General features: G+C 39.3%; 1 protein-coding gene across 39 annotated transcripts in view; it reads right to left on the reverse strand.

The window, feature by feature from the left end:
* Window positions 1-12,929, reverse strand: part of ANK3 (ankyrin 3) — a 439,766-nt gene that overhangs the window by 203,732 nt on the left and 223,105 nt on the right. For all 39 annotated transcript variants that reach the window (XM_034777631.1, XM_034777660.1, XM_034777654.1 and 36 more), the window contains exons 2-4: window positions 4,616-4,717; window positions 4,068-4,166; window positions 3,565-3,663 (exon numbers count right to left, since the gene is read on the reverse strand). In XM_034777631.1, coding sequence (XP_034633522.1) covers window positions 3,565-3,663; window positions 4,068-4,166; window positions 4,616-4,717 — 300 coding nt within the window. The remainder of the gene's footprint in view (window positions 1-3,564; window positions 3,664-4,067; window positions 4,167-4,615; window positions 4,718-12,929) is intronic.

Consider the following 12,929-nt stretch of genomic DNA (forward strand, 5'->3'; position numbering starts at 1 on the left):
GTTTATATCCTACTGGAGTCAATACTTAAAGTTAAACAGGTGCTTCAGTACTTTCCTGAATCAGAGCCTGAGAAATTAGTTAGCACACAATTAATTCTACTTAACAAAAAGACACAAAAAGGTCCAGAAAAAATTCACTAGGGCAAGTGATATCAAGTTATCACTTATTGTTTGGTAGTCTAATTCAAAGTACACAGAGAGTGTGTGCCAATTTTTCTCCTTTCCTTTCAAACAGTAAGTTTATTATTACAACTATTTATTGATTTAGTTCAACCTTAAGAAACTCAAGAACACTGTTGGGTTAGAATGTTTTAAATATGAATTTTAAGTGCAAGCGGAAGCCTGTTCTCCTTTTTAGTTAAATAATGAAAGGGTGAAATTGGGCAGAGCCAAGTACTATCAGCACTGGAAGGTGGAAGAGAACTCTCCTGCATATCCTCAATTTATCACAATTCTCAGATTGTGCCACAGAGAATACATAATCTTTTTTTTTTTAAATCTTTAAGATGCTGAAGCAGCCATTAGGGCCACAGCCTAAAGTTAACTTCTACTCTTCCATGGGTAATAAACACCCCTTGTGAACAAATGTAAAAGTAAGCAAAAGTAAATGTTCTTTTTTTTTTTTTTTTAAGAATATGAAGATTTGGTTAACAGAGGCCTTACTTTCCTGTGTGCCCAAAGCTAGCTCTGTCAGCAGGCGACAGCTGTTGCCTTCAGGGAAGGAGGAAGAGCCAAGCTCACAAAAAGCAGGGTCAGCATTAGGAAAAACAAATCTTTGAATGTTCATGCCCGAAGGCTAAAATCAAGTTGTAGGCCGCATAAAGGAATGTATTACAACTGGTGCTCAAACCCAGGATCAGACATTGGATAGAGGCAAGTTTGTGGCATGGGGCTCTAACGACCATTGGGGCTCAGCAAACACAGGAGCTGAATCCCCACAGGTCATCCACACTCTTGGGTATTTGTGTAGGAACTAAACGTCCATTATTCAAAACTTCCTTTCCAGGGCAGACTTCCGCAGTCTCCCTCCCCAATGCCTGGTTACCACAGAGGACAGCTGAGGTGCTAGGGGATGAAATCGGGGAGGCAGAGCATCTCCAGAAAACTAGAGAGGATGCTCTTCCAATTCAGCTGAGGGAATTGAATGGGCTGTCGAGCGAGAGAAAGTAAGATGAATTTTGCACCACCCCATCAGTGTGCATTTTACACCAACAAAGGTTCTCGGGTGCATCCAAACTATGAAAAAAAGAGTTTTCCTTTGTTTTGTTTTTTACCATGTGTTAGCTAATACATGGTAACTAGCATGTGGTAAAATCCTAGTGTGTCTGGATAAGGCAGTCATAATTTAACGTGTGTTAGAAGTCTCGAGTACCACTATTTTTCTGCTAGTGAAAACAAGGCACTTGACTTGTTTAGCACATGTTAAGCACAGTGCCTACACTATCACTTTTTAAATGTGTTTGTTAGCATGTGTTAGCTATCACACGTTAACATCACACCTTTAAATCCTAGTCTTGACAAGACTTAAGGGGGAGCCTAGACTACAGCATGACCAGTTCAAATGATCTAAAGCAGGGGTGGGCAAACTTTTTGGCCCAAGGACCACATCTAGATATGGAAATTGTATGGCAGGCCATGAATGCTCGCGAAATTGGGGGTTGGGGTGCAGGAGGGAGTGAGGACTCCGGCTGGGGGTGTGGGCTGGGGATGAGGGGTTGGGGGTGCAGGCGGGTGCTCTGGGCTGGAACCAAGGGTTAGGAGGTCGGGACGGGGGTCAGGGCTGGGGCAGGGGGTTGGGGCACGGAAAGGGGTCAGGGGAGTAGGCTCTGGGTAGCGCTTACCTCAAGCAGCGACATGTCCCCCCTGCAGCTCCTACGCAGAGGTGTGGCCAGGCAGCTCTGCTCACTGTCCCGTCTGCAGGCGCCACCTGTGCAGCTCCCATTGGCTCTGGTTCCTGGCCAATGGGAGCTGCGGGGATGGTGCTTGGGGCGGGGGCAGTGCATGGATTCCCTTGGCTGTCCCTAAGTGTAGGAGCCAGAGCGGGGACATGCCGCTGCTTCCAGGAGGCATGCGGAGCTGCAGCACACACGTCTGAAGGGCCAGATACGGGCCTTGGGCTGAAGTTTGCCCACCCCTGATCTAAAGCTTTCTTATTAATGAGAGTTAAGAGGGCTTTTCAGTCATGTTAAGTTAACTCAATTGAACTAAGAAAACTGCAGAAAGCACCCTTCTTTTGCCCATCAGGGTAGAGCCCTTTGAGGTTCTGATAGGTGCTTGCATCTTTAGATTGTTCCCAGGACTGAACGCACAAAGGGTGTTTTTACAGTGTAACATTCTATCTTCAGCAGAAGAACCGTTAGATTATTTTTTTAAAAGAAAAATTCTTTAAACAATTTTTTTTGTTCTGTTTGGATTTAACACTCTCCTGCATTGTTTAGAAACCAAACACTTCAGCATTTGGCTTATGCACAAGAACCAGAAAGTGAAAATATTTTTTTTGTCCAAGCTGAGTGAATTGCACATGGTAAACAAGCAGCACCAATGGAGAGAAGTAAAGCAGATTTGTAAAATTCTTTCATTTTTAATATGCTAAAAAACACAGGGAAAGAAATGTGTTTCTTAAAAATATATGATATTTAACATATCCCTTTAACAAACACAGTCTTTTTCTTTTCTCTCAATTTTCTATAACTGACCTTCACATTAATTCAAAAAAGTGTTTTATTTCTGCATATTCCAATAGTACTTCCTTATAAAAGTTATACAGAAAAAGTGAGGTAACCCTTTCAGGGTGTAAAAGTGGATTACTTTGAAATAGGATATCTTTCCTAGAACCAGGAGTTCTCTACCAACTCTGCTTTTTTCATTATCTATTCTGGCCAGGTAACAATGCAGTTAGTAGGACACTACTGGAGGGCAGATCTTAAGATGAAGGGTGAAGTGCTTTGCTGTACTCCATATTACATGACACTTTTAAGCACAGTTATAAACAACACTGGATTTCACAATCAAGATTTTCTCATTCTCATTGATCATCTGCACAGAATGCATACAGCTTGAAATAGAAAATTACTGTAATTTAATTTCAAAATAGGGTTTTCCCAACATTGAACATAAAATTGAAAAGGCTAAATAAAGCCATCAAAGAATTCAGGAGACATCCTTCTATTCCCCAAATGGCTTTCCTCAAAAGACAGAGATTGGAAAGCACATTAAATCATCTTCCTCATCTTCTGTGTGTTTGGCTAGCCACCAGCAAGAATAGCCTTGGGCCAAGGAGATGGTATGTTCATCCAGGCATTTGCCTGCCATAAAAGACAATAGCTAGGGGTGGGGAAGCTGATTAAAGGAAGAACTGCTCTTATTTTAACCGAATGATTTTGCTCACTCCTAATTTTACTTGCTCTATCAATCTTCCACTTCTCCGGAGCCATCATTAATGCCAACAAAGCTGTCTTACACACCGTAATAACATTACAGTTTAAAAAAGGAGAAAGACACTGACATAATGAACTTTTTTTTTTTTGGTTCAGTAACATTCTTAGTAAAGTTCAGTAACTTTACCTGAGACTGTGCATTGACATTGGCCTTATTTGTAACCAACACTTTAACAACTTCTGTCTGGCCAGCCAGAGACGCTATGTGCAATGCTGTGTTTCCTTTCTGAAATTAGAGAGGGATGAAATGTGAAAACTGTTTAAAAGTAAACTAGTAAAAATTTACAATTGAAAAGCTGATTAAGCATGTCGACCCCATAGCCCACTCTAAAACATATTTTCAACTACTCTTCATACAATATTTCTAGGGTCAAATATATTTTAAAAGATCTCTACAAAACAAAGTAAGACAGTGTTCTATAATTTTTGTGACCTAACATCCTCACTAGTAACCTGCGACATTTATTATAACCTATGAGAGGTGTGTTGAAAAATTCTTGAGAGTCACATCATCAGGAGAAAATATTTAATTACTTAAACTGCTATAATAATGCCTGCAATCAATTGGTTGACACTTTGCTTACATGGAATCTGTGGAAACAGTAGAACAGCTAGATAGGAACTACTGACCTTTGTTGCTGCATCCACATTGGCACCTCGCTTTATCAGTTCTGAAACAACTTCTACATGACCTTCTTTGGAAGCAAGATGGAGTGCGTTCAACCCATTCTGATAAAAAATGGAAAGGGAAAGACTGATACAGGTTGTTTAGTGCAGCAAACAATGTATCATGAGACCAAAGGATTACATTCCATTCTGATTATCTCCGAAGAAACTATTTTGAAATGAGCATTTTAACTACTTGGTTATAGGAAGCAATAAGTGTTCAGCTGGACTACAGAGGTTTAGCCGCATTAAATATGACACATTAGCACAAACACTAGTGTAATACAAATAGAATGCATAATAAAATTGAATAGCTTAATGTTATCCCAGTGAAAGTGAAATATAGCTTCTTAAAGGATTTTGTTGTATAGGAAATGCAAATATGCAATAAGATTCAGTTATCAAAACATTAACTGAAAGTTATTACTGATATGAAGTGATAATATATACTTAGACAAAGCAAGAGTAGGGTTTACAGAATGAAGGAAAATTTAATTAAAATATTCTACCACCTGATTGCAAATGTTGATGTCCACTCCAGTTTTTAAGTAGTCAAGAGCCTTTTCTAGGTTGCCAGCCCGAGCAGCTCGTAGGTAACTTGCATTTGTATCAGACTGTGGGAGGAAAAAAAGGAAAAATGTAGTTTGTCATTAGAAGAAGATACAGAAATATATTAACTTGGCATCAAACCTATTCATGAGATAAAAATAATACATTTTATATTTATTATTTACATATGGCACTAAAGGATCCCAAACTGCTTTACCAAACATGGGCCAAATCTTGCAGTCCCTACTTAGGGAAAATATGTTGATATCAGTGGGAATTTTACCTAAAGGATGGCAAGAGTTCATTTCATGCACATTCTGGTAGAATGAGGCAGTTCTGCCTGTGGTGCAAGAACAGTAGCCAAGTTGACATCTGGTGCCCAGCACACTCAACAAAAGTATTGGGACTCAGGGTTAGGATACCATGGCAACCATCCTGCTTTTACGAACCGGTTATTAAAGTCTCACATGAAAGATTTCCCTCATCATCCAAACAGCATTGGAAGTTGATATATCTACCTTGGGGGGATTGAGGCTACTGGAATTCAAAACTGTGGTTCCATGGAGTATAGGTATTTAAAATCTGATATTTTGATTATAGACTGCATAATTTTTCTTTAAGTCACCTTTTATTTATTACACTTGAAAATGTTTCAAGAAACTCATCTGGAATCTTTAGTAAAGGTTATTTTAACAAGTACAAAACATTTCAAAACAATAATAGGTGCAGTACAGTTGTCCTACTCTATTGCTTTAATATAGCTTCCCTACTTAGTTTTATGTTTCAATTGAGATAAGTTTGAATAGAACAGAGTCACTGTTTTTATCTGTGGCATGAAACAGCTACAGAGAAGGTCTTTTGGTTGAGGAATGGGAGACCAGAATTTTATGGCCAACTCCACCATAGACTTCCTCTGAGACCTTGTGCTAAGACTTCATCTTTCTGTGCCTGTTCTCCATTTGTAGTGCAATGTGCTCTGATATCCCCTCTATGTTGGGGTCTAAGAAAAGGCTAATGTAGAAAACCTTAATGTCAGCCCTACCCTGGCTTGAGAGGCCTTCTGTTATGGTTGCCAACTGTCTAATTGCACAAAACCAAATACCATTGCCCTGCCCCTGCCCCACCCCTTCCCCAAGGCCCACCCCTGCACAGTAGAGCATTTGAGCTGTGCAGTGCAGATTATTACAGAAGACAGGTCATATTCTTTGTGGTTAGCAACTCCACCACTGAGGTAAAAAACAGATCAGCATTTTATCAGAGTTACCAAAGGTATGAGGATGTACTTAGTAATCTGGGAGCTCTTTTTGTCATAGTTTAATTGGATGTCTATTTGGCATAGTCAGCAGGTGGATGATAATTACCATCAGCTGTTTACAGCTGCTTCTTGGGGGAGGGGAGCCTTCAGGGAAGCATGGTGTGCAAAATCAGGTCCAGCCAATTGGATTAATTCCAACCAGACTAGAAACATTGCATTTAAAAAAAATGTTTCATTTCACCGTTCCCCACTCATTTTAAATGTTCAGGCAAAAGGAATAGAATAGAGAAGGAGAGGGGAAGGGGAAAAAAGGTATATATGTTAACATTTGACCCAATAGTATAATGTAGATAGGGTGACATATGTCTTTTCAAAGGCCTCTCCTGAAAATACTGAAACCCTCAAGTGTCAGGGAAGTAAACCTTTATGCTGAACCCACAACATGATGATCTACAAAAATGCATCCTGTTTGGCTAAAGTTAGTCTAGGTATTGTTGAGATGCATACAAACAAACTGCTTACTGGAACATATAGCAGAAATGTAATGCGCACCCCAGCAACTCCCCACTCAAAAACTGCTTATCAGATTTTGCTATAGAGTTGTTTGCCCGAAGATTGGGTGTGAGAAAAGACATTTCCATCTGACTTTATTAGTTAAATCTCATAGCACCATTTTGTCCTGTGAGGTTTAGATTAAATCAAGATGGACCCATATACATTTTTCTTCTACATACACCTCTATCTCGATATAACGCTGTCCTCAGGAGCCAAAAAAATCTTACCATGTTATAGGTGAAACCGTGTTATATCGAACTTGCTTTGATCCACCGGAGTGCGCAGCCCCGCGCCCCCAGAGTGGTGCTTTACCGCGTTATATCGGGTCGCGTTATATCGGGGTAGAGGTGTAATCAAGGAATAATTACACATATTCTTCTGTCTACTCGGGAGGTAACATGAGCGCTTTGTAATGTGGTATGTGAGTTGTCACTTTCAGTTTTCTTTTTAATGGATTCCAGTTACCTGAAGTTACCTGATGTAAACTAGAATGCAGAATTACATGCCATATTTGGCAGCTAAGAAATAATGTGACTGCATGCAATGAGAACAACAAAAGTGTTTCCCGGTGTCCTTGGCTAATGCTCCCAAGTCCCAAGCCTGTGTTATGAGTCATCTCTTTTGGGGCACAATGCACTTGAGCAAAGACTCGCTGGGATATTTTCAAGTTCAGGACACTGGCTGTTTACTTGGGGTTGCACTGTCATGCAGCAAGTTCAACAGGACTTCTGACTTTTTCTCCATATATTTCATCCTCACTTATAAATAGAAGGCACCAATAAAATAAAATGGGGGGGGGGGAAGAGACCCAATCTGTTTGAAAATCAAAGTCCATTCCCAGCTCTTTAGGTGAGCTGTTTTTTTAACAATAACCTCCCAGCTTCCAGCCACTGGGATTTAGATATTACCTATGCCTCACAAAGGGGCAGAAAATTGTACTGAGCCCTTTTTTACCTTGCAAAGTGACCCAACTAACTTCTCTCCCCTGCTACTCCCAAAGGCCCACTGGCCTTTTCTCTTTAACCAGGCCTACAAAAAATTACAGAGTCCCTTGACAATAGAGCAACGAAGAGCTCCTAACAATGTGGTCCAGCCCACAGGTGCCAGTCTCAGGAAGAACACACCATGTCTCCGCATTCCACAGTCATAGGCAGCAAACCAACTTCAGGTACGTGGGCTTGTTTAGAGAATGAAAAATCTAAGGTAGGATCCCTTTTTAGCCTAGGTTTTCCCATACTACTTCTATTTCTCTCCCATATGACAGTTCCCCCATCCAGCATACTGCCACAAGCTAGTCTTTATTTCCACTATGCCTCTGGCTCTTGTACATTTGATTGTTGTCCCCATCTGTGGGTGGAGGCATTCTGCACACAATTTTAGAATTACTTTAAGCCATCATACTTCCTATTATTTCAGTTGCACCTATGAGATTCTCTGCACAGAACAGGCAAAAAATACTTTATACAAAATATGTTAAATCAGCCACAAAAAGATGGACCTCCTAGCAATTTTCTCAAGCTGGAGCACACTCCATTCCATTAACCCTTTCTTCTCACCAGGGAAAACAAGTTAATCTTGCAGCATCAGGTCATTAAGGTCACTAAACGTTGACCAAGATATGTGTGTGTGTGTTACAGTGCTGGTCAGGAATTTTCCAAATGTTTTTTCAACAGAAAATTCATTTCCCACAAAAACTAAATCTCTCGCAGGAAAAATTTAAATGTGCAGAATTTTTTTTACTTTTCCATTTGGAAATTACAAATTATATATTTCATCCTGGGTTGAGTCAAACCAAATTGAAATATTGTTTTGTTGAACAGAATTGCAACATTTCATGGCTGGACTACATCTCCCATGGTGTCTCATCGCTGGTTGAACCACCTAGTGAATCATGGGTGATGTAGTTCTAAAGGGAACCCAGACCATATAGGAGAATGGGTCCACCATGAGGCATCTGAACTACAGCTCCCATGAGATATCAAAGCTATACAGAAGGATACAGATTCCTGTTCTGCAGGAAATACTGATATTTTAAATTTTCAACCCAATTCAGATATTTTTGAAATATCAGAACTTCCCATGGGTTGGAAATTCTGATTTTCAAACAGCTCCAGTGCACATGTATTGCAGATGAAGGAAGTGATGCCAAGGACACCTCATGAAGAATGTCCCGTCATCAGCTCTATTCTGTTGAAATGGAAGGAGAAAGGGAGCTTTTAGTTTGAACAACTTGGGAGACTGTAGTCAGCACAGTATCACCTGGGTAGAGTCACAGTCTCAGGTAGCCGGGACTCAAAATATTTAAAGTTTTAGAAATCGGAATCCACACCACAAATTTCACCTGGAAATTACCTTGTAGCCAGTGCACATCCCGGAACACAGATGCAATGTTCTTTCACCAGGTCAATGTGCTTAATGTATATACTTCCACATTTTGCTGGAGCTACATATTACATATTAGAAATTAATAATTTAGAAACTAAATTATTAGTTTCTAAATAATTTGAAGGGGTAGCTGCATACAGAAATCAGCGTCATAGCATCTTTCATTGAAAGATCATTAATAGATCTTTACAAACCTTAATTATTCAGGCCTCAACATTGCTACAAGGTAATCTAGAGTCTAGAAATCAATTTATAGCCATTTTCAGTTTTATTTTATTTCCAGTATGAAAATAAAGAAGAAAATTGACTTTTGATTTTCCAGTGTCTTATCAAATGTCAAGAGAATATTAGGTTTAAGACACATATCAAAACATACTACATTCTAGATGCTTGTGTAGCTGACCACTGGGAATGTAATCATTGTGCTATTGCACAGAACCCTTATTTTTGGGCTATCTCCCATAAGATTTAAAATACATATTGTTGTGTTCCCCTCTTATACAGACTATTGCATCTCTGCATCTGCATTGAGATTTTGCTATCAGCATCCTGGAAATGGTCTTGCCATACATAGGGTATGTCTACACTGCAATTAAAAAGCCATGGCTGGCCCATGCCAGCTGACTCAGATTTCCGGGGCTTGGGGTGCTGGGTTGTTTAATTGTGGTGTAGACATTTTGTCTCAGGCTGGCAGTTAAACAGCCCGAGCTGGCAGGGGCCAGCCACTGGTGTCTAATTCCAGAGTAGACATACCCATAGAGTTAGTAGTTGTGCACACATAAATAACATTATACTCATAAATCTTATAGATATAGATTATCATTTGAACAGACTTTCCATTACTAGTCACTTTATACTTAAGATCTGAGGTCTGTCCCTTCCAGAATTAAAATATTATACATCTTTGAGAGGAAAGGGACTACTTCTGGATTTCAAACTAATGTTTTCTGTAAGTGCATTGAGCACCAATATGATCAAAAAGGGGCTTAGTGACAAGCCTTGATGTACTCAGACTTTTACTAGAAACTGTTCCTTTCTCCACACGGCCCTCTGACTGAGGGATCTGCACCTTCCTAGATGTCCTGGCTGAGTCTGATATAGCCTTCGGGTATTCTCACACACCAACAGATGATTTCTCTCGGAACGTGGTCATAAGCCTTCTCAAAATCTTCTTTTCTCTATAATTTTCTACAAGCAATCTTAATGCAAAGATGGCATCAAAACTGGCACAAATCCAAACTGACTGTGACTGTTCTATACTATGAAGCATAAAATTGTCAATTGCATTTTTTGTCCATAAATGGGACAAAAGAATATGTCACCATACTGTACACAAAAGATATATCTGCCATACTCACATTGGTAATAGGTCATTGAACTACTTAAACTAAATGGCTCTGTTTGACACATTTAAATACTAAAAAGTTAATGATTTCAAAGTATGATACAGCAAATTTGCCTTTTGAGATTCTACATTTCCAATTATACTTGTTGGGTTTTTGTTTTTGTTTTCTTTGGGGTGGAGGGTAGGGGAGATTTCTTGAGTAAAAAAATGTATTAAAAGAACAGATTCTGAAAACCTTATTCCCTTTCACAGTATCTTAGGTCCTGATCTTACAAGGCAAACTGCAATATCAAATAAAGGTTGTGGGCCTGCCTCCTCAAGTCATCGCACTGAAGTAAGATACTACTCAAAGTGAGGAAATATTAGCCAAACGCAAGTTATACTTTAGTCAAGCCCAAGTTATTGAGCTCTATACAGGGGTAACTGAATGAAATTTCATAGCCTGGGATATATAGGAGGTCAGATTAAATGATCTACTGGTCCATTCTGGTCTTAAACTCTACGAGGTATCAAAATCTGTCTGAAAGTGGTTGCTAGTAAACATTGGGTCATTTGTCAACCCAGCTTCTAGTTCTGGAGGTGGCGAGGATCTTACCAGAAAACTGAAAAATCATTATTATTATTATTATTTACAAAGGACTGAAAGTGCAAAGCCAACATGTTCACTGTGCTAAGGCTCCCGCTGGTATTATTGATACTTTTAGTATGCTCATTTCTGTTTGCTTTTTACTCTATTTACAGTATTTGTTATTAAAAATATGGTCTTTATCATTTTGAGAGCAGAGTTTTGTTCTTCACTCCATCTTTAACAGTGGCTGTTGTGAAGGGAAACCATGAGCAGGTTCTCATTGGGCTGGAGTAGGATACATTCCGTCTTGAGTCACCATGAGAAAGCTGCTGACCATGTCTAACATTTGTTGGGAGTTGGGGAAGAAGGGAGAGAATGACCTAATTTCAATGGATGAATGTATGTTACTTTCATTTGAAATCTTTTCTAACTAAGCCAGTCTTGCAGAAACATGAGGAAATCTGTGAAAACAAATTACAGCAGTTGTGCTTGTTTTGATGGTGAAGGTATTCCTATTGCGGTAAAAGGTAGTTTTCTTAACAATAGGCCAAAACCTTAGAAAAGCTGAAGGTCTACAGCTCCATTCACTTAATTGGAAATTACCAGTGCTCATGTTTTGTCCCCAGGTTAACTTATGAATTTCCTTCCAGTAAGCATGTTACAAGCTTTGGTCAGGGTGGAGGGAGCTTTCTTCCAATAATTTGCAATCATTGAATTATGCAGGCCAGTTAACAGCCATGCTTGGACAACAGGAAATAAACCATCCATAAGAATTGTGGTTTTTCTGATAAAAACAGGATAGCCTGAGGCCAACAGCTATCTTGTGTCCTTCTGCTAACTATTCTTCAGAGAGCTCCTTCCATGATTCAAACCATAAATGTAACAAAAAAACAAAACAAACAAAAGATTTTCATTCCTAATATATGCCTGCTTGAGTAGAGAAAGACAGATGTGTTGAATATGATTGCATCATGGGAAAATGTTTTGCCAAGAGCCAAAAAATCCCCTAAGACTTTTCCCTGTTGAACAACTCAATCACGGTCTTTCTATACTGGTCTTGTCTCTATAGCTCATATGATAAAGTGGTGAAAATATTATGCTGTCATGAACACGACCCTATTGGCTGCCAGAACTTCTTTATTCTAGATAACTGTGATCCATTGCTCACAAATAAATAAATAAATTGCCTTGGGACTCCAGGAGACTCTCCCTCCTGGTTGCAGCTTAACTATACTTTTCTTCTGCAATTGCATCTGGATCTATCCTTAATCGCACCCCTGACATCTGGCTCGCAGCCCTCTTTTGCCTTAGATGATAAATACATTATCATAAATTTACATACCTTTGTGTCAGTGCTACCTGAATCTATAAACTCAAAGACTAAAACATCTCATAACATTAATTTACAACTAAGCAAACTGAGGAGAATTTTGAAAGAAACATTCCTGCAGCCTTTCAGATTCAGCGCCTCAATTCCAAAAATCCTGTCAAAATGATAATTTGACAAAAATGAATCCTCCAAGTGCATACAGAAATCCCCTTCCTCCCTAGGCCACACTGGCAAATAAGTGTCTAAAGTGCTGACTTGGGATATCTCATTGTCAACATCAGTGGCACTGGCAAACCATTACCCGTTTGGTCCATTTTTGACATCCTCAGCATAATACTGATAGTGTGTACTCACAGATATCACTGAAAATTCTGTACTTTCCAGTTAGACTTGAGAACTAGATGGCTATAAAGTACTCTAAAATGCCATAGCTGGAAAATACAAGAAAATTTCAAAACTTGTTACAAAGGCCACTTAATGCTCCTTTTATCATCTTCAGCAGGTAGCAAAACAATGATTTGCTGTTCTACCTAACACTGCAAACTCTTGTCTGGCTACTGTGCATTCTTTTCAGGTTCACCTGTTGTTGAGGTTTTAGAAAGCTGTCCTTTTAAAACAGAATACAAACCTAGTGTGTCACAGGAGTTATGAGTATTCTGACCCTTTGTCTAATAAAAGGCTTGAATTATAAGTTTTCTCAAAAATTGAAACACAGGTTGGAAATTAAAACCAGTTGCTGTTCTTTCAGTTCTCTGTCCCAAGGGAAGATTTTCAAATGTATAAATGGCAGTCAGACACCTAACTCACATTGAAAGTCACTGCCTATCAATGGGAATTTG

The sequence above is a fragment of the Trachemys scripta genome, chromosome 7, assembly GCF_013100865.1.
Source record: "Trachemys scripta elegans isolate TJP31775 chromosome 7, CAS_Tse_1.0, whole genome shotgun sequence".
Taxonomy (NCBI): domain Eukaryota; kingdom Metazoa; phylum Chordata; order Testudines; family Emydidae; genus Trachemys; species Trachemys scripta.